Source organism: Asterias rubens, chromosome 6 (assembly GCF_902459465.1).
Source record: "Asterias rubens chromosome 6, eAstRub1.3, whole genome shotgun sequence".
In the NCBI taxonomy this organism is placed as follows: Eukaryota; Metazoa; Echinodermata; class Asteroidea; order Forcipulatida; family Asteriidae; genus Asterias; species Asterias rubens.
Genome location: NC_047067.1, coordinates 14182515 through 14204956, shown reverse-complemented (window position 1 = coordinate 14204956; position 22442 = coordinate 14182515). Strand labels below are relative to the sequence as shown.

The 22442-nt window shown below is 37.8% G+C and overlaps 2 protein-coding genes across 4 annotated transcripts in view; one reads left to right on the top strand and one right to left on the bottom strand.

Moving 5' to 3' along the window:
- LOC117291492 (collagen alpha-1(I) chain-like) overlaps positions 1-15538 on the top strand; it is a 49620-nt gene extending 34082 nt beyond the window's left edge. For 2 of the 3 annotated variants that reach the window (XM_033773234.1, XM_033773231.1), the window contains exons 29-40: positions 484-562; positions 1317-1396; positions 1766-1828; positions 2167-2229; positions 3654-3792; positions 4403-4560; positions 5165-5293; positions 9797-9859; positions 11331-11408; positions 12132-12344; positions 13023-13138; positions 13947-15538. In XM_033773234.1, coding sequence (XP_033629125.1) covers positions 484-562; positions 1317-1396; positions 1766-1828; positions 2167-2229; positions 3654-3792; positions 4403-4560; positions 5165-5293; positions 9797-9859; positions 11331-11408; positions 12132-12344; positions 13023-13138; positions 13947-14148 — 1383 coding nt within the window. In that variant the 3' untranslated portion in view covers positions 14149-15538. The remainder of the gene's footprint in view (positions 1-483; positions 563-1316; positions 1397-1765; positions 1829-2166; positions 2230-3653; positions 3793-4402; positions 4561-5164; positions 5294-9796; positions 9860-11330; positions 11409-12131; positions 12345-13022; positions 13139-13946) is intronic. The other variant, XM_033773232.1, reaches the window with a different exon arrangement.
- Positions 15539-19444: 3906 nt separating this feature from the next.
- LOC117291798 (NADH dehydrogenase [ubiquinone] 1 beta subcomplex subunit 3-like) lies at positions 19445-21175 on the bottom strand. The gene is made up of 2 exons (XM_033773714.1): positions 20994-21175; positions 19445-20061 (listed from the first exon to the last, which is right to left on the bottom strand). The coding sequence occupies exons 1-2, from the start codon at positions 21110-21112 to the stop codon at positions 19899-19901; spliced, it is 282 nt and encodes a 93-aa protein (XP_033629605.1). The 5' UTR covers positions 21113-21175; the 3' UTR covers positions 19445-19898.
- Between the last annotated feature and the right edge of the window lie 1267 nt (positions 21176-22442).

Here is a 22442-nt window from a genome sequence, read left to right as displayed (position 1 = left end):
GGTTCTTGGTTCAAATCCCACTTAAAGCCATTGTCTAAGGCCCACACTTTGTGTATCACAACTTCTATATAAAATAACAAACCTGTGAAAATTTAGGCTCAATCGGTCATCGGAGTCGGGAGAAAATAACGGGAAAACCCACCCTTGTTTCGCCATGTCATGACATGTGTTTACTATAAATCCGTAATTCTCGTTGTCGAGAATTGATAATTGTTTCAATGTTTTTTCACAAAGTAAAGCATTTTACGGAATAATATTTCATGAGATCCTTTTACCTTTACCTTCTGTAAACCCTGTAAGTTATTTGTAAATTTTTGAACTTTTTTTTTCTGTGGTATTTGTGTTTATTTTTGTATTTTTGCTGTTGTTAACCATTTTAATCGTTGTCATTTTGCTGTTTTTGTTTTATAATTGTTTCTTGATTATTTTATGGAATGGGCGAAATATAAATCAAATGCTGATTATTATTATTATGATTTGAAGGTAAAGGGTGAGAAAGGAGACATGGGTGAGCCAGGACCTTCAGGGAAGGGAGGGTCCAATGGACCTCAAGGACAACCAGGTATGAGCCCAAAAAACACTGGAATTAGTTATTTCAAAATTAGTTGTAATCAGGTTGATTTCTGAATTTTATATTTCCAACTCTTTGTTATTTGATCGCAATTCAGACTGTATTCTGCAAATTCTAATTTATTGCAGTAAGCCATTTCAAATCGAATCAACTATAATGAATCCCAACATGATTCTTGAAAGAAGCTAGGGCAGATTTTGTTGCCGATTTAACCTTAATTTAAACTTTAAATAGCTCCTTTTTTTTTGTAGATTCATGAAAGTTATAAGTTTTTATTAAGGTATTGCAAGAAACAAAACGTGCCAATCATAAAGTGGTAGTTACTTAAAAACTATTGAACAAAATTATTTTCCATCACCATGTACAACCAACTTTCCATGTTATTTGTATTTTATGCATTGTCCATGCCATATAGGTTTTTCAGGCTCTTTCTGTTCAAAAACCTCTTCATAAAATATGAAAAGGTTTTTGAACAGAAAGAGCCTGAAAAACCTATATACATGTAGGTCAGCCTTTCTAGTTTTCCTCCTTTTTTTCGCTAGCTAGACCAGCATACACCTCATTCAACAGTAAGCGCTTGCGCAATGGGTATTTGCGAAAAGGTCTATGCAGAAGCGACCCTGTATGTGAGCTGATAGAGTTATTGAATTGCCGTTATTGTGATTTTACTGGTGTAGAATAAGTTTCATGCCATTGGAGGAATTGCAAAATTGCAATGAATTGAATCTGTGTTTTTCTTGATAAGGTTTTCCTGGTGTAGATGGTTTGACAGGACCTCGTGGGTTGCCAGGTTCACAGGGACCAGAAGGAAGGCCTGGTGCCTCAGTGAGTATCTTTGCATCTTATATTTTTATTCCATTTAAGACTCTTCAGATCCTCAAATTGTGGTTTTTATTCCATAAAGTTTGAGATTGCAGTCAAAATTTTGAATGGAATCCTCGATCTAACAGTGATTTCTTCAAGAAACGGTGATTTCTTCAAGAAAGTACATTTTAAGTAAGTAAGGTTTGCAGTGACAGCATGTAAAATTCTCTTTAGTTAGTAGTGGTAGCTCTGAGAGTAGTTGTTTTTTCTTCTCAGAGCCACCACTACTCACTAAGATTTCTAGGTGGTGTCTCTGCAAATCTTACTTACTTAGTATTTTCCACCATCCTTAATACTTAACAAACATTTAATTGTGACTTCTTTTTTTAGGGTTTCCCTGGTGTTGATGGACTTTCCGGGTCAGTGGGACCACAAGGACCAAAAGGAGAAAAGGTAAGTTAGGCCTTTCATAGTATTACTAGTATTACAAGTCTACCGGCAAGCTATAGATTGTATTTCAGTTGTGCATAAAAGTAGAAGAATTTCATCATTGGTGTTTTCCGAGACCCTGATAATTTGAATTTTCAAATGTTGTGTTTGGGTAGTCTTTGTAGATTCAGATGTTTTCGACTGAAGTTTATTGACAAAACAATTTTGAAAGATGTTGCTACCGCTATCTTCAAAACAAATAAGCTCTCAGAAAGGGAGACGGCAACAATTTTGTTGAACGTTTTTTGTTGTTTGTTTTATAGTCTATCATACTGACTCAACTATGTTTGTTTTGATCCCAGGGAGATTCTTCTGTATTCAACGGAGAGATTAACATCGGTCCGCCAGGTATTCCTGGCAAACCGGTAAGATACTTGTCACATTGACATCAGAAACTTAGGAACATGGTTTTTGAGAAAGAGGTGTTTTCTCACTCAAATATTTAAAGGACTTCAGGCCTGAAGCCTTTTATTAAAGCACCCAATTTTGTGCAACAATTAAGCTTGGGCGATATCGATTTATTTTATTCACGATATATCGCCGACAATATATCGCGATATGCGATAAAATCGCGATTAATTAAATTTGACATCATCAGTCTTCAAACTCCCAGTGAAAGTTGTAGAAGAGACAGTCATAGCATAAGGGAGTTGTTCTAATGACCTATCATTCTGGTTTTACTCCAAACCTATGGGGTGCAAGATGTCTCAGCTAGGAAATACATCGCGATATTGCGATATTTATCGATATCGCGATATATCGCGATATATCGATATTTCGATTAAAACCAAATCGATCCGATATCGAAATCGTTTCCAAATTAGTATCGCGATATTCGATAATATCGTGATATCGCCCAAGCTTAGCAACAATATGGTTATCTTTTTCATTATTCTCTTGCAACTTCGATGACCAATTGAGTCAAAACTTACACAGGTTTTTTTTATGCATATGTCTGGGTACACCAAGTGAGAATACTGGTCTTTGACAATTACCAAAGGCGTCCAGTGCCTTTAAGCAAGACACTTGACCATCATGCTTTGTCCCTTCAGTTCAGTTCAGTTCAGTTCAGTTCATTTATTTCCACAGTATTCACAAGTATAACAGTCCAATACAATACAGTATTATGTAAACAGGGAGTGAAACTGTAGAGGAACCCATAAAAAAGCACTGCTTGTAAGTAATGGGTCCCTATAATGAAGCATGTGCTTTGACCTAAATAAATACTATTACTGAGAGTAGTCTCAGAGATAACCAAAAATCAATAGTAAGCTCAAAGCAAATGCTTCGGGTTGGTTGTAAAGCAGTTGGTTTTGTGTGTTGTGTAACGCACCTAAAAGAAACCCAGTGCACGAAACGAGAAGGGATTTGACCCACTATTCCTGGTTTGATTGGCAGCATATTGCACTACAGCACTTTGTGAACCATCACATGGTGCTATGTAAAAGGAGAAGTCTCATTAATCAAATGTAATCCCACACTTACTGCCGGAAACCACTTAATGTTGAATCGCCTTGAGCGTCACTGAGTGACAGATGTGAGCACTTTATAAGTCACTTTTGTTATTATTATAGTCACTATTGTTATTATTATAGTCACTATTGTTATTATTATAGTCACTATTGTTATTATTATAGTCACTATTGTTATTATTATAGTCACTATTGTTATTATTATAGTCACTATTGTTATTATTATAGTCACTATTGTTATTATTATAGTCACTATTGTTATTAGTATAGTCACTATTGTTATTATTATAGTCACTATTGTTATTACTATTATAAAGGGACCTGCTGGTGAGAGTATTCCGGGTGAGCCAGGCCGTCCAGGTGAACCAGGTGTACCTGGGTATGGCATCCCCGGAGAGCAGGGACCACCCGGTCCTCCTGGCCCTCCTGGTTCTTCACGTCAACCTATTGTAAATGGTGAGTACATTCATACAGAATAAGAGTAAGCAATGAGGTCTGAAACGTTCGCTTAAAACGAGCAGTTGCCTTGATGGGCACCACCAACAGGGTAGGAACACTTATTTAAATAAAAAGGGGGGGGGGGCAGCTAGTTTTGTCGCTAAATTTTTAACAGGGAGAAAAACTTCTGATGAAATTGGTGCTGGTACTTCTTATCTGTGCATGTGCTGATCCACCTATAAACCACATAATCCAGGAGTGTTAAATCTTTGCACCCCAAACGGTTCTGCTGGCGTGGCGACCCTTGATAACGATAATATAAATTGACTCTTCTTTGACCTGCCAATCTAGATGGTCTAAGGTGGTGACCACAAGAACGAACAACAATCAAAATGATGTCAAAACTAGTCAAACTAGTTTAAAGTGATTTTGTTGAAGTTTATCTTTAACTCAACTGCTTGAGTTCTTGATACTTCACTGAACATTTCGAAGCATCAGTATTAACAGTTATAAATTTTGTGTTAAATTTGTTTAAATTTTGGTGTATTTTCTCTCTGATTTAACATTTCTGTTTTCCCTTTCCACCCATCATTCTTTCCTATTCTCAAACCTAACTTGGCACCTGAAGGCGACATTATCCCAATAGAGGGTCCTCCAGGCCCAACAGGTGCCCCCGGTCAACCAGGTAGGTCAGGTGAACCCGGTGTACCTGGTATAGTTGGACCAGTCGGACCTAGAGGGGAACGAGGGCATCGAGGGCTCCCTGGCAGCTCTGGGGATGGCACGGTGAGTGTTAATTTCCTCGACCTTTTCCTTAAACTACATGTAATGGTATGGATAAAAATAAACATAAGCCCTTTTCACACTACTCATTATCATCGGGTTGGCCCCGGGGGAAACGGTCAGCCTTTTGACACTATAATCACTACCCCTGATTTGCCCCCGGTCTTCCCCGGCAAATTGGCATACCTTGGGGAATAGCCACCCCTGCTCTGGAGCAGCGGTAAGCAGTAATAACCCTTGGGTATTCGTGAAATGTGCAACTGGAACCCCATGGAATACGGATATAGATTAATTGAATAACCCCTTTTTTGCTATGAAAGTCGCCATTTTGTAGGTCGAAACCGTATTTGCGTCTACACGCGTACATCAAAGAATTACGCAGCACGCAGCGTTCCCTGTTTGATTGCTATGGCACAAGCATAAACACACACGCACACGCTCGCAGACGCCATCTTGTTGGGCAGATATTTGAATGGTGACGTCATGTTCAATACGGTCTATTCCACTGAGATAAGAGATACAGTGTGATAGGGTTGTAGACTTTCTACCAGTCCAACTGGCTTCTCTACCCAAAATAATCCATGTATAATTCTTCCTCTGTTTGCAGTTGACGTCTTTTAGTTCCATCAATGATATGATAAGACATGCGGCTAGTCTGTCTCCAGGAACAATTGCATTTGTCTCGGATGTGCAGGAGCTGTACTTGAGGAAAAACGATGGAATGACTCAAATACTGGTAAGCGCTTTGGGAGCTAGTCTAATTGATATTAATAACAATAATTTAAAATTTTGTTTGCGCTCTTCACACAAATTGATCAAAAGCACTTAACACGTTTAAATGCACAGAATGGAAGAAAAGGATAAAGAAAGAAAAAAAGACTGGTCATCAGGCCAGTGCCAGTGTCCCAGTGGATTCTGTCCGCCAGAGATTCTGTCCCCCATATGGGAAATTAACATGGGCTGAAGGAGGATGATTCAAAAGAGGGCGGTATCACAACAAGTTTGTGCACAGTTTGCCATAATGGGGGGCCAGAATCTCCTGACACACTGGAACCACAGAGAACTAATAAGTACTTATACAAAAGCCTAACTCTGCTGGCATTGGTAATGTGTTAATCTTTTCAGGAAAAAACCCCTCTAACCCTATCTTTGTATACAATTTTAAAAAACTATAAAAAAGACTAACTGGCAAGGCAGCCATAGACACCAAAAAGAAAAAAAAGACACACAAAATATAATCCCATTAAAAAAAACTAATGTAAGAGTGCTGCTTTAAATAAAAAGGTGAGTTTTAATCTTACACATCTAAAACAGATGAGTTTCTTTTCGCTCTGTATGCATTCCACAACTCCTGGGCTGCCACTGAAAACAATTCTCGGCAAATGTTTTGGTTTGGCTGTGAAATGAAAACCAGTCATGTTGATAACTTTTGGCAATCAGCAATGACGCTTGTTACCATGGCATTAGAGAGAAGCACTATTGACCCCTTGCACGCACATCACACGCGGCGACTGTGCCACGCTCACCATTTTGGTGATCAATAGGTTAACATGTAAACGCCGCGTTGCCAAAAATGCGCACCTCACTGAATAACCACTGTGACATTGACCACCAAAATGGCGCATCTAAGATTATTCTAATGATGACGTCAGGTGAAGTGGGTCAGTTTAAAAGGGATGGAGCTTTCAATCTCTCTCAGGAAAAGTTGACACTATCATCATTTTATAAGCACAATATTGACAGCACCAGCACAGAGCACATGTAGATTTTGCAACCCACCTTCTCCAGGACAGCAGCAATGCTTGTATAGGAGAGTACAACAATTCAAGATTCAAGATTCAAGATTAGCAAAGACCCTACTGGGATGGCATCAAGATGTTTATCCTAGAAAACAAGAAACAATCAAACACCTTGGAGCTTAATTCATATTCATGCATACTAGCATAATTATCATGAGAATTTAACTGCACAAGAGCAATTCCTTGAATGCCTTATCAATATGGGTCAACTCAGGGTCAAGTCAGTCACAAATTTGTTAGTTAAGTGTTTTTCTCGACAATACTAATTTCAGATACTTATTTATTTGATATCTGAAATACAAAGTCATATCCTGTTAAGGTGAACCCCTGGCTGCCGCTTTCCAGGTTGTATCATAAACTTGGGTGTAATCCCCTGGCTACACAGACTGGCACCCCAAACAAAGATAGAGACAAAAAAGGTGGACCATCAACATAGGGCTAGATAGCTCAGTTGGTAGACCCCCGGCTAGCTCAGTTGGTAGACCCCCGGCTAGCTCAGTTGGTAGACCGCCGGCTAGCTCAGTTGGTAGAGCGCCGGCTAGCTCAGTTGGTAGAGCGCCGGCTAGCTCAGTTGGTAGAGCGCCAGCTAGCTCAGTTGGTAGAGCGCCGGCTAGCTCAGTTGGTAGAGCGCCGGCTAGCTCAGTTGGTAGAGCGCCGGCTAGCTCAGTTGGTAGACCCCCGGCTAGCTCAGTTGGTAGAGCGTCGGCTAGCTCAGTTGGTAGAGCGTCGGCTAGCTCAGTTGGTAGAGCGCCGGCTAGCTCAGTTGGTAGAGCGCCGGCTAGCTCAGTTGGTAGACCCCCGGCTAGCTCAGTTGGTAGAGCGCCGGCTAGCTCAGTTGGTAGAGCGCCGGCTAGCTCAGTTGGTAGAGCGCCGGCTAGCTCAGTTGGTAGAGCGCCGGCTAGCTCAGTTGGTAGAGCGCCGGCTAGCTCAGTTGGTAGAGCGCTGGCTAGCTCAGTTGGTAGACCCCCGGCTATCTCAGTTGGTAGAGCGCCGGCTAGCTCAGTTGGTAGACCCCCGGCTAGCTCAGTTGGTAGAGCGCCGGCTAGCTCAGTTGGTAGACCCCCGGCATGTTAATCCGGAGGTCATTGGTTCAAATCCGCTGTAGTCAATTTTTCTTTACTCAACCCCAAATCACTTATTCAATTCAAAACAACTTACAATAGAAAAAGGCCTTCTTGTGCAATCTATACACTGCAATCACACATTTCACTTCCCCTGTCAATCATTGTTTGTTTGCATTTACAAGTTACAGTATGTGAAAGTTACCATGTAATTAGTTTAGTGTTTTTCATTTCAAATATGTCAGTATTTCAAAATGCTATACTTAGTGAAGAGTTGCATTTTTCATTCCAAGTGTGTTTCGATGTCCTCATTATTCATTGGAATGTTTGCTGCATCTGAAGATCAACATTTCCATTTTATTTGTAGTATTTTTAGAATTCATTAATTCTCCTCGTACAGATGTTAACTGGGCCCAGTTTCATGGCTCTACTTACTGCTGAATTCTGTGCTCACAATCACCACTGGATCTCTACTCACTGTGCAAGCGCCGAATTTCTGCGCAAGCTGTGTAAGCAAAGAATGCCTATGTAACGTGGAGTACACATACGCACAAGCAAATATTCCCTGCTGACCTGTGAAATAAGCCTGACGTAAGCGCTGAATTACCTGCTTCCATAAGCGCAGATTCTTTGCTTATGGTAAGCAGAGCCATGAAATTGGGGCCTGATCATTCAAAAGTCACGCAACTGCAGTTCCTTTGAATGGAGGTGGAGCTGTATTCAATGTCACTTTTAAAATGCCTTCATTTCATTAGCAGGCATGATGTTTTTCTCGTGTCAAGTCAATTCATTTATTTAGTGTCCATTTCAATCTGGTTTCTGATGGGTTTTTATTCTGTAGAAAAATTTAGTCAGATTTTTCTTTAAAAAGCTCATGAAACCTACATATCGCCGGCTCAGCTCTAAAAAGCCTTCAATTTTATTTTCTCATCCGTAATGAATCTAGAAGGTGTAAATGAAAAATGCAAATTTGCAAAGAAAAAAAAATACATTTTAAAATCAACAAATCAATGTTTTTCTTTGAAATTAAACGTTTCTTTTTGCCGAACAATTACTTCGGAGACAACTCTTGATCAACAAACTCCATTTACCAGGAGCTCCAAAATATGCAATTTTACGAAAATCCCATGCCTGGAATTTCATCAGGGCATTTTCATTTTGATAGGGCACTTCCATTGAAAATCTTAAAGGCTATTGAGAAACTTTTGAAGGGGAACCAAGGCCAAGACCAGGGCCCAATTTCATAGAGCTGCTATAAGCACGAAAATTTGCTTAGCATGAAATTTCTTCCTTGATAAAAACAGGATTACCAACCAAATTTTAATTTGTTGCATATTGCTTGTTACTGGCATTCAGCTGTTGTTTGCTTATCCTGAAAATCACGTGGAAATTTGGTTGGTAATCCTATTTTTTATTAATTTCATGCTAAGCAAGTTTATTTGCTTACAGGCTTTATGAAATTGGGCCCAGGGCAACAGTGGCTGTGGGCTCCATGTTATTCCAGGCCTGAATCAATACAAACTGCAGAAACAAATTTATAGTCATGAGCCGACGATATCAGGGCCCAATTTCATAGCGATGCGTAACGGAAGCAAATTTGCGTGCTTACTGTAGCAGACAAATTTGCTTAAGCCTTATCGTATTTCACAGGTTAGCAGAACAATTGGGCGGCCATATTGCGTGTTAACCGTGGATTTGCATTGTGACGTCATTTATTTTCGTGCAGTAAGCACCTGAAGGTTAGCATGCTTTTTCGTGTGCTTTACGGTTAGCAGCGCTATGCAATAGAAATTGCACAGTAAGCACAAAATCGGCCGCTAAGCAGCGCTATGAAATTGTACCCAGGTCAGCCCAGGCTTTTCAAAATGTCATGCCTGCATAATGCTTAACTAAATTAAGGCCTACAAACAAAATATGTTGGATTGCCCTTTCACCCAATTTTTTTTCTTGGGTTGGCCAGTCGAAATAGATATGTTTGCACTGTGAAATCTGAAGTGTTATTTATAAATGGAAAATGATAGATGTTTATATCATGTTTGTCATAATGCCTGTCGAAAAATATATTGATGTATGGCTGAAAATATGCGTCTGTCATCTTAATTCTAAATGAAAGGCAACCATATTTTACCATCTTATAAGCATAAATATCCATGAAGTAAAATCTTTGAATTGAAAACGGGGAAGAAAAAAAAACTGTCGATCGGGAAAAGGCAATCCAACCAAATTTTGTTTTCAGGCTTAATATAGAATGATGAGTGAGGTCAGGGAGTTATCATTTGCATATGACCTCAATTATTTGCATATGACCTTGATGCATTTGCATATGACCTTGATGCCTGATGATCATTTAGTTGTTAATCCATTTCCTCTTCTCTCTAGCTCGGAGCTACATTTAACCTTGACCCAGTGCCACCCACTACCACCTCACAATCTTCCCCCACTGTAAGTTGCATTCCTTTCACAGTTTATCACCCTGGTGGCTCTCCCCCTTTCAATGTGAATCAGGTCATTTAAGACCCTTTCACATGGGACAATTAACAAGGGACGTCGACTAAATAATCCTCAATGTAAAACAAAATATCAAATTCCAGTCTTGTGGAATCTATCCTTGTTAAATAATAACCGAGTCCCTGTTAAATAAAAACCTATGACCCTTGTTAAATAATAACCATGAACCCTTGTCATTTTTAACAGAGATCCAGACCTCTGAAAAAAAGCAACCGTGTTAAAATCACCATGATATGTAGTGTGAAACGGTTACTGTGCAATAACCAAGGACCCTTGCTTTGGCAATTTCATTTTTCTCAGAACCTCTCACAAGTAAAAGAAAGTGTTCAGTGACTGAGCAGTCATGAACTTTACCTCTCTCCCCCTTCCTGAAAAACTAGGGACGCTGGTAAATTAGTGATTTAAATAGTCATGTGAAAGCATGTTAAGTTATTGACGAAACCCATTATCGAGGACCTTTGTCCATGTGAAAGGGCCTTTATTGGCACATTTAAAGTATTGTTTAAGTTCTTCTTCTTTTTTGAAAAAAAAAACATGGATAGAAATGCTCAAACATAATTAAACCAGGCAATCTTTACAGTAAACTGAAGTTCTGTGAGTAAAGTGTTTTTGCATTTGAAAATCTTTTAAATGAAATCATGGATACTCAACAATCATTTAGATAAGGCCAGATTCCTGCAATACACATTTTGGCTGCTTAGCATGGAAAGCTTGACTTAATACAAATATTCTAGACTTTCCTAAACAGTGCATGCTTCACTTTTCTTTCACTTTTATAGCACAATGTGGGTCCCAAAGGGTTATAGGGACAGACGATAATGCAAGAGCTAGAAAGTCTCGATCCCACATTGGTTTCGAGTTCAGAACTCATTGATGCAGAACAGTCTTGCCATTTCATTTTAAAGAATTTAATCCAAGTAGGTTTTGCCTTTTGGTGGTTTAAATAACTGCAATTCCAATAAGTTATGAAAAGGAAGAGGGGAAAAGGAGAAGAAAAAAAAACAGGAAAAAGGCAAGACAATCTTATAGAAAAGGGGACTAAAAATGCCAATATTTATTTAATGGTTTCTACATTTGTCCTTAACTATTAACTGGGAAGAGAGAAACTAAAAAGTAACTTTTAAAAAAACAAAACAAAACAATATTAACTGGGAAGAGAGAAACTAAAAAGTAACTTTTAAAAAAACAAAACAATTCTCAAAATGTAAAATCAGGATAAATGTTTTAACATTATCATGGCTGACTTTATTTTTATAAATATTAATTTGATGGTTTCTACATTTGTCCTTAGCAACTAATTGTGAAGAGAGAAGCCAAAACAAAGCCTTTTAAAGAGCCAAAGAATTCTCAAAATGTAAAACCAGTGTAAATGTTTGAACATCAACATGGCTGACTTTATTTTCAGACGGAAAGACTGATTACTCTACCACCAACAAAACCCTCCCTTCCTGGACCTGATATCGCCCTCGGTGATGATCCAATGGTAAGCCTTAGGATTTCAGTCACGATGGTTATCTGTGTTTGAATTGAAATAACACTGACCAAACCCCAAGGTTGTTTAAAGGCACTGGACATCTTTTGTAATTGTCAAAGACCCGTTCTCACTTGGTGTATCCAAAGCTATTCATAAAATAACAAAACTGTGAAAATTTGAGCTCACTTGGTCATCAAAGTTTCAAGGAAGTTTCATCAAAACTTGCACAACTTTGTGTGTGTTCAGATGCATAATAAAAGGCTTCAGACCTGAAGTCTTTTATTATTTGAGTGAGAAATTACCTCTTTCTCAAAAACTACTTACTTCAGAGGGAGCAGTTTCTCACAATGTTTTATACTATCAACAGCTCTCCCTTGCCCGTTACTAAGTAAGTTTTTATGCTAACAACTCTTTTGAGTAATTGCCAATAGTGTCCAGTGCCTTTAACTTTTACAAATCTAATCTGTGGACGACGCTACTCTAATCTGTGAGATAAGTGAGTCAAGCTCTTCTAGACTTTTTGGGATAAGCTCAATAAGTTGATTGTAAGTTATTTGTTCAAGAAGAACTATTTTCATATGTCACAAATTTAATATTCTTAATTCCTGATGCAAATTTAACATCTATTAAACCCCTACTCTTCAAAAAGTATTTCAAGCTGTTATACTGTACATCATTTATACTTGCATAAAACGTAACATCGTTATTCTGTTTCCCCCCCCCCCCCCCCAGTTATACATGTATGCACTCAATAATCCAATGACTGGTAGTGAACACAGTCGTGGAAGCCTCGGTGGTTTGAATGGCGCTGACTACCACTGTTATCAACAAGCCCAGCAGCAGCAGCTGAGAGGCACCTACAGAGCCTTCTTGTCATCTAGAATACAAGATGTCAAATCGGTCGTCAATAAAGAATATCATCACCTACCAGTAGCCAATGCTAAGGTGAGACCCTTTTGAACCTTTTCCTTCTTACCATGGATGTGATTTTTTTCAGACTTGTAAACTGCCATTGCATTTGATACCCTTCCAGAGCAAAATTTGTTTACATCCAAAATATCTTATGAGGAAAATGGATCTGGGTTCGATTTCACAAAGATTTAGGAGTAGTCCTCACTTAGGAGACATAAAAAACGTATGTTAGTACTGAATTAGGACGAGCAACTTGTCCTAAATCGTGAAATCCACACCTGTACTTTTTTTAACACCCGTTTTGTTTTTACATTTTCTTTGCTTTTCTAAAACAATTGGCTTTAATGTTATCTGTTTTCATCATTTTGACCTTTGTAAAATCTGTGATATATGCATAAAAGCCTACTTCATAACGAGTAATGGGGAGAGGTTGATAGTATAAAAGCAATTTTCCACGAATTTGAGGTCTCGAAATCAAGCATCTGAAAGCACACAACTTCCTGTGGCAAGGGTGTTTTTTCTTTCATTATTATCTCGCAACTTCGATGACCGATTTCAAGCACTAAAACTTTCACAGGTTTGTTATTTTATGCATATCTTGAGATACACTAAGTGAGAAGATTAGTCTTTGACACTTACCAATAGTGTCCAGTGTCTTTAAGCAAGCTGAACCTTTTTTTAATTTTTGTTTTTAAATATTTATTATCTCAGGGTGAAATAATGTTTAATTCATGGGAAGAGATCTTCAATGGCACAGAAGCGCCTTTTGACAACGATAAGCACATCTTCTCTTTTGATGGCAAAGATGTGATGACAGATAGAGAATGGTGAGAAAAAAATCATAGTTTTAAATTGTAAACTTAATTGATTTACACCCTGTTATAACTGACTGGAGAAAAGTAACATGTACTTAGGGGCAATTCATAATAGTCAATAATAGTAAAAAAGGTCGGTTTTCTTTTCGAAATTGCTTTGAGAAACCCACCCACCCCAAATTTTGATTTTTAAATATTGATTTACTTCACAATATACTTTATAAACTAAAGAACAAAGTAATGCCTCAAATGATGCAGATTTATCAGGTCACAGGACTCCAACATCGAGCAGATCGAGCAGCCTTCTTTATTTTATCATGCAAAAAAAAAAATGAATTTTGATTTTCAGTTTTTTCTTTTGACCCACTAACCCACAATTTCGAAAAAATATCGAAATTTTTTAACATTGATTTTTATGAATGGCCCTTTAAGGAATTAATTATGACAAATGTTCATCCGTAAACACTCATTAAAGTTGAAGGGAAAGTATACCCTTTTTTTACCTTTTGATGGTTTTAATTATATATAAATATAGGTTTTTGCAGTAAAAAATATAGTGTCAAAATTTCATTTCAAAAGGTGGTCACGTTTTTTTTCTTCAATAAAAATCAGAGCGATTGTGTCAACGCAGAAATAATTTTAAATAATTAGAATACACTCTCTGAGAGATTTTACTGTCGGGAGCAATTCTCAGACTCAAATTAATTTTGGGTGATAAAAACTTCCATAACTACATTGTACTTTTTGTTGGCATTAATTTTAAGAGTGATTACCAAACGTTGACCTGTCGTTAAAGTGCTTTTTCCTCTTCAAATTTCAGGAATATGAAGTACGTATGGCACGGTTCCTATTCCAACGGGGCTCGCATGACGGACAGCTATTGTGAAGAATGGCGTACTCGGGATCACGAAGCCAGCGGTCAAGCCAGTCCATTGGTCAAGCATAAACTCCTCGGCCAGGAGCTCCAACTATGCAGTGAAGCGCTAGCCGTACTATGTGTGCAGATATCACCTCAAAAGTAGCACTGATGTGAGAGCCTTTTTTTTGTAATGATTATTTTTGTTGGTCCATTTTTTAGTTAGTGTTGTACGGCATTTAAAAATAACAGATAGAGCTTTGGTGCATTGTCTTTCAGACGTGAGTAAATTTAAGCATGTCTTTTTATTTAGATAACATCGACATTCAGGGAACAGCGCCTCACACGATACATCTAGAAGAAAAATGCTAAGCATAAACATGTCTGCTTAGTGTAAACATGTTACCACCTTTAATGTGATATGATATTAAGCTGTAGGGACCGGTACCCTGTGTTATTTGCACTTGTGAAATCAAACTTTTTAAGGAACGTCTTCTGCTTTGCAAGTTCAGGGGTTGATTTCACAAAGTGTTAAGACTATATATTTATCTCGAGTTAGGACGATTTACTTAGGACTCGCTGTAAGTTATTAATATCTCCTAGGACTAGTCCTAAGTTTATGGGACTAGTTCTAACTCTTTGTGAAATGGACCCCAGGAAACTTAGTCCTTGGCTCGACTAATCACACCTGGGCCCAATTTCATAGAGCTGCTTAAGCACAAAGCAATTTTGCTAAGCACAAAGCAATTTTGCTTACCAGACACTATCCTGTCACATGTCCCATCCTGCTTGTTTTTGCAGAGCAGACAATTATTTGGCACTGTTGTCTGCTTTATAAGGGACCTTCATAATTGGGACCTCAGGCTCATTGTGCTTAAACTTTTAGACTGCTGTGTACCCACACACATGCCTATCCTGTCAGCTATTTTAGGAGTCAAAACATACACAAAGGATTCAACTCCCAAAATCCTACTGCTAGATTGCACGTGTCTGCCTGTTCTTCAATACTGGCAGACGTGCTGATCTAGCTGTAGCTGTAGCCGAAGTTGCCGTTCAGGACACGGCCTTTAGTAGGTGAGTTCCGCGTCATGCAAGGAGTCAATGAAAGTACACTATTTGTTCTCACTATAACATATGCAGCAGACATTATACCATGTATTTTTTAACTGTAGAAATATCTATGCAATTATATCGGGTGCTACAAATTGCCAAGGTATCAAATAACGTATTGTATTTTTTTCTCACGTACATTTAAGTGGCTGCAGTTCATGTTGAGGTTTTTAATTAACAATTCTTTACATAGTTGTGAATGTAAAAAAAAAAATTATGCACTTATATTTTCTTGCTTTTTATTCGACATTGCCGTTGGAAAAACTGGAGACCAATCATGCCATAGACTTCCAGTTTCACCCTTTGTATAGGGTTCTTAGCTAATATTTATGGACTTTCTTGTATTTAGTGTAACGGCCCCAGTGTCCATATAAAAGGCACTGGACACCTTTGGTAATTGTCAAAGACCAGTATTCTCACTTGGTGTATCCTCACATAATGTGTAAAATAACAACAAATCTGTGAAAATTTGGACTCAATGGTCATCGAAGCTGCAAGAGAATAATGACAACAGAAAACCACCCTTGTTGCACAAATCTGTGTGCTTTCAGATGCAACTTTAAGTTTTCACAATGTGTTATACTGTCAATTGCACGTTACCAAGTAAGTTTTTTTTAACAAGAGTCCAGTGCCTTGAAGACAACCATTTATTTGTTTAAATATGTAGATATGAATTTTGCGTCTGAATATCTCAATTGCTTTTAACCTTTTTATCACAGAAGTCTTAGTTTCATTTCTACCTCACGCTTTTCCTCGCTGTCAACCAGTTTTAAATAAACAAATCTTCATTTGCATTGTTATTTATTTTAGCCTAAGTGCCAGAATTAAACATGCAGCTTCCGAATGAGACGTTACTTCAAAACCTTTTCCTATCAAGACGTTGTAGTTTTGATGAATGTGGCACTAGGACCAAGCGAAGGAAATTTGTGTTGGGGGTGCCTGTGGTCAGAACTGTGGTAAATAGCTTGGTAGACAAACAATTTGTGAGTGTTGTTGAATTTGCTTTCATTACTTCCAAGTCATCCTGGTATGGTTTCCAGGGTATCGAACAGCCATTTTTAGGATGAAAACTCTTGCACACAAAATGAACGCCACTTTTGCAGTAAAAAATAACAACATAGCTACTTAATTAAAACAGTTTTGACTATTGAAGGCTTGCCTGGTATGTAATTGTCTTTTCTTTTGACACTTAAATGTAACAAACAAAAATATTAGATCATTTTAAAAAAATCTATCATGTGCCTTTTAGAGGTAATTTCAATATTTATCAGCAGTGTTTATACTACAATGCCAATACTCATACAGACTATTTTTGGATTACAAATCAATGCCTTTTCTGTATATCGATATAACATAACGTATTAATACACAGTTCTCTTTTTAGATCGTAGCCGAAATTCTATTTTATTCTAACATTTTGTGGATTTGATAGTGTTATTTAAATGCTTTTTAAAAACTATCTTTGTAAAGTCATATTTGTAAAACTTTTAGACACAGCTGTTTATATTCTGCTTAAATTTTACCCACAACACTTGGTGCTAATTTTATGAATAATTTTTATTGGGTAATTGTTAAAATCTTATTTGTTGTGATTAGGATAGCTTAAGATTGTAAAGCGAAGTGGTTGCATTTTGTTATTTTATTTTGTAATAGAATAAAAATGAACAGTAAAAACTAATTTCATGTATGACTCAATGATCTAGAATACCCCCATTAGCCTAGTCTTTAAAGCCATTATACACTTTCGGTACAGAAAAAAAAAAAAAAAGTTCACAGATTTACAAATAATTTACAGGGTTTACAGAAGGTAATGGTGAAAGACTTCTCTTGAAATATTAGTCCATGAAATGCTTTACTTTTTGAGAAAACTGTAAAACAATATAAATTCTCGTTAGCGAGAATTACAGTACGGATTTATTTTAAACACATGTCATGACACGGCGAAACGCCCGGAAACAAGAGTGGGTTTTCCCGCTATTTTCTCCCGACTCCGATGACCGATTGAACCAAAATTTTCACAGGTTTGTTGTTTTATATATAAGCTGTGATACACGAAGTGTGGGACTTGGACAATACTGTTTACCGAAAGTGTATAATGGCTTTAAACGACACACAGTTTTGAGAAGCTAGTTTCACATCTTAAAGTGAGAGAGACATTTGAACCAATAGTTATTTATTTTTCCCTGGTAATTTGTAATGATTTACATGTACATGTAAATTTCTCCAACTTATGTAGCCAGCTTCGTTGTGTTTAATTCCTACATTTACAAAGCAGCTTCGGTCAAAAGTGAAGACATTGTAATAAACCATCTTATTAAGACTACAAAGCGCAAGGAGTTTTATTTTTAGGATTCTACCAGTATCTGTAGTTTGTTATAGTATGGTACAAGTGTCATGGCGTAGCTGTTAAGAGCACCGGATTCAAGCTCTGGTGTTTGATCAGCAGAGTGGGGGTTCGAGTCCTGGTCGTGACACTTCAAGCAAGACACTTCACCATGATTGCAGCGTAAAGTTGGGGAGGTAGTGCTTTCTGCTCAGCCAGGCTTCTGATGGATGATAACCAAGCCTACATACATATGGATTGTAGAGTTAAGGAATTAACCCTGTTTCAGCCTCAGGAGTAGGTGGCAATGGCCCCTTGCAAAACAAATTGTAGCACACACCTTGAAGTGGCCTCAGGCCTCGTGTGTCTGAAGACTTGCATAAAAAATTAAACAAAAACAAAAAAGTTGTTCAAGACACAAAGTCCACAGTCTGTTTTGCTTTTCCTGATGGTCCATAAAGATGAAGGCATGGGTATCATCCACTAGGGGAGGGTCTGGTAGAGCAGAGGGCACTACTATCCAAAAATTTCACGAAGCAATTGTGGTTAAGGGCAGAATTGTCAAGAACGGGATTCAAACCACACTCCGGTAAACTAGACCGCTCGACCACGCTATGAGATCGATGATCATGATGTCTGTCATGAAATTTAATTCCATCAAGAAAATCAGATTGTTTTTCCCAAAGGAAGTTGATTTCAGAAAAAATGCAAAATAAAAGACTTGCCGAGCAAAAAATTTTTCATTAAATAAATTTATTCAAAACTGAACACTTTTAATTTTTTACTGGTTTTAATTTTAACTCTTAAAGTGAATAATTTGTATGAAACATGCACCGACCTTTTGCCTGATACAACTGAATGCCATTCTTGATAAACAGTAAGTTAAGTACAAATGATGGTGTACATGTACTTCTCAAAGTAATATTCAATAGACCTCGCAAATCGTTTTTATTAAAAAGCCACAGAGCCTGCAGCCGATTTTACAAACGCTAGGATTAATCCTAACCCGAGTTAGGACGAGTCTTGGGAATTAGTCTTAGGGTTTGCATGTTACAGTGCAAGGTATGGGACTCGGCCCAAGTCCTAAGATTAGGAAGAGTTTGGTGAAATCGACGGCTAGACTTTTTTCAGGACCGATTTGTACACGGCTTATAAGAAGAATGGAAATTTCATCGTTTGATTTTTACAAGTTTTTGACATGAAGAAAGGGGTCACATCTAAAAACCATGTTCAGCTGTTACTTTGATAACTCGTGAATTTGGGAGGAAAATTATTATAATTTTCCATCTCACTAGTTGTAGTTTCTTGCCTGCCACAAAAGCCCTGGAATGAACAAGGTCGATCATATCGGGAACAAAGATTACATGCACCATTGTTATCACTTCACGCCTGATTTTTCACAGAGGTAACGAAGAAGATTGCCTTCATGCCCCTTGGCCATTGCCTTGGTGCCCTTGAAATGCTCAGGTAGAAATTTACAATTTCCTCATATAGGTTGCCCTTTACCAAGCAGAACATGCCTTGGTGCCCTTGCTCTTTCAAAAACGAAGCATACAGTTCTGTCATTTTCTAGGTCAATTAGATCATTACTATTCACACAGGAACAATTGCTGGGTAAGAGCTATGCAACTGTTTTTTTACTACTAATTTTTTTGTTGTTTTATATGCTGTGCACAGATCGAATAACGTCACAATTCAAAAGGTTCATGTGTAAAACAGAACAAAGATAATACGTCTGTGCTTATTATTTACGCTTATTTTTTATTATTTTAAAATGATTTGCCATTCGCAAGGGCCCATTGGGGCTGACACTGACATGTTGGAGTTTTGAGGTAGTGATTTGCCAATTTGCCAACTTTCCCCAAAACCTTGGTAAATGATTACTGGTTCTGCTGGAGTTAGTAACTGCGGACCATTCTTGACAATTTGCTCAATGCAGGCATGAGAAGAGCATCCAGTTGAAGTATTTATGGGATTAATGGTTCATTAGACTATTGTATTTATTGGGAAATGTGTGTTTTTTTCTTTCTTTTTAAAGTCCATTTTTCAATTCACAGTATGTTTAACTGCATGAGGGCAGATCTGTGGACCAATTTTTACAATTAACAAACCTGTTTGGTTTGGTATTTATTTATTATTAGGCAGTCAAAATAAGGTACAAGTAATTGTGACGGGTAAGGAAATTCGCTACTAAAAGTGCCCTCATGCAGAAAAAAAGTAGGCATAAAAATTTGTCTGTCTGCTAAATCTGTTACGGCAACTCGGTATTAGATCATATCACTCTGTTGAATTCCACACACAAGAATTGTCTGTATCCCAAAGGTCTAATTCAGTCATTTGCTCCGCTCTCTCAGAGACGTGTAAACTTGCTGAGCGTCACCTCTTGCACCGTCTCGATGACTGAATTAGTCTTTTAAGACGAGTGGGCTTGCTCAATCAATGTACATGTAGGCCCCCATCTATCTTGGAAGTAATGGGATCTCTCAATGATGTTCACTACCGTGGCCATGGTCGTCTTCTTTCCATAGTAGCTTCTCCGCACCCACGGCAACAACAAATGCAGCTGTACCCCATCCTAGCCCTCTGAACAGCAACTGTGTCCATGATGCACCGCGCATGTAATGTTGATAGCGCCATACTTCGTTCCTAGATATAATGAAAAGATAAGAAACATCATCAAACTCCCAAAATCTAGCGGCGATTGGGACCGATTTCACAAAGAACTATCAAATAAGATTGATGTTGTTTGCGAATCAATCTTAATTAAACTGGTGAGCAGTAGCAGTGTTTGTGTGGTGGGGAAGGGGTGAGTATTGCTTTGAAAAATAAAAATTGTCAAATTAAATAACGTAACACAGTAGACCTAACATAGTACTTTAGTAGTAATAATATTAATAACCGGCATGCTGTACTCCTTTTAAATGATTTTGACCTCTAATAATAATATATTATATTATAAATGGGAACTGTATATACATGTACATCCCAGTGGATGGCCATGTCTACTCTAACTAATTATATATAGAGCAAGGTACTTGCTTTATGAACTAACTGTTAAATTTTAAAAACAAATGCATTCGTTTGGTGTTCTTCTTCTTCAGCTTTTTTAGCCTTTGTACAAGAAGAGGGGGCGTAAAAGTGAACATTTTTGAAATTTCTTAAGATATTATTATGAATTTTAAAGCTACAAATTGTAAAAAGGTTGCACTACTATACTATAGACAAAACAACTGAATGACGAAGACAACATGTTATGCTTATTATATATAAAAATGTTTAATTAATAATATTAATCATAGAAAATATAAAAACCAAGTTCGATTCTAAATCTAAGTAAGCTGGCCAAGTAAACCCTGAACTTTCTTTACAGGAAGAGTTCTATGTTTGATTTAAATTATTTCCAATCTGCTGAAAAATTGTTTTGACTAATGTAAATTGACTCTCTACAACTTAAAGTTGAACTGTACAGTCAGTTAGTATGATGGTCTGATGTCATGATGATTTGATGATTGGCCGCCATCATCATCAGACTTTTAAATAAAACTCAACTCAACTCAATAAATATGAACAAGTCTTACCTCAGCCAGGGGTCTCTCAAACCCTTCCTTGCAAGCCTATCCTGAACTTGTTTGAGCTCGGGAACATCCTCTACCTTCCATTTATTCCAGTCAGGAATTTCATACGGTAATTTCCCCATAGTTTTGTGTCAAAGATATGAGCTCCAGGCCAATACCACCGGTCGTCTCCTATGTTCCGTGCAGGGAGTCTAGTAGTGTTGGTCGTGCGATCGAACATAAAGTATACGAGACAACTCGACCTACGTACGTGCCGCTAGCTAGCTCTGTTGATGAAAGATAGAGGGCGACATTTCAACTTAAGGACCGATTTATTTAGGTTTTATGCCGTTTTCGAAACCACGCTTCAACCGGGCCGCGGCTCCACTTTTAGGCAACGCATGACACATGGTTTGAAGTTCTTAACCAGGCAGTGTAACTGACCCGCCCCGCCGCGGCGGCCGGCTGAGCCTGAGTGGATCATAAGCCTGACCAAGTTTAGCTTAAAACTTAAAATCTATTTTAATAGGGTGTATATAAAAATCCTCCCACAATGTGCCCCCATAGCCCTCATGATAACAACTCACATCGAATAACTTATTATTGATCATCGATTTAGAGTCATTTTGGACATCTTTGGGGGGAGGGGACATGAACAGCAGAGCTTTTTTCAAATGACGCATTGGTTGCGCAGTTTAAAATGTTGTTATGCTCGATGTGGACGGTCAAAGTAAGTGTTTAAAGTAATTAAGAAAAAGACAACTAAACTGTTTTGCGCTTTAGAAATGGTCTCGCATAAATAAAAAAAAGATAAACCTAAAATCAGGCCCTCTCTCTATCTATAATATTGCATGCGGACTCAGAAAAGATGGTGCCTATAGCCGGCCTGGTGGGGTAGCTGGGTGCCTTTTTGTTTAGGGTGTGTTTAATCATAGAGCAAATAGACAAACTAATTCACCAAAACATTAAATGGTGTCAAAGTATAGTGTGATGTGTCCACCATTTATATCTCAAAAGTGGATAATAAAAAAAATAATGATTGGTGTGATGTGTCACTAGAACTCTTTTGGCGCGTAAAATCATTACCGTACGGTCAGTATACCGCCCTCTATCAATTATAACCATGCGCATGCACGAACTTATCATGACCAATGTTTATTTTGAAAACAAGGTATGTCTGGGGGAAAACACATGAAATTGAGTGTTATCGTGTGTGTGTATCTTTAATTTGTTAGATATTAGGTTTAAAAACTTAAAGTTTTCGCTCTATTCGAAGTTATTATTTGTACGGCGAGCTACGGTCGAAATTTGCTGAGATCTCATTGGACAATTACTTTTGGACCGTCTGTAAAGCACAAGCTATTTGTTGAAACATTTTTATTTATATGGACAAATAATAAACTTCATTTGTTTTATTTTCTCCTAACATAAAATATTCATTTGATTTTTAAATGAAATTGTACTAAAATATTT

Excerpts from the sequence above, each read along its gene's own strand:
- LOC117291798 (XM_033773714.1), bottom strand. The coding sequence starts at position 21,112 with ATGGGGAAATTACCGTATGAAATTCCTGACTGGAATAAATGGAAGGTA. Across the intron at positions 20,062-20,993 it reads TTGAGAGACCCCTGGCTGAG|GAACGAAGTATGGCGCTATC; the intron begins GTAAGACTTGTT and ends CATTATATCTAG.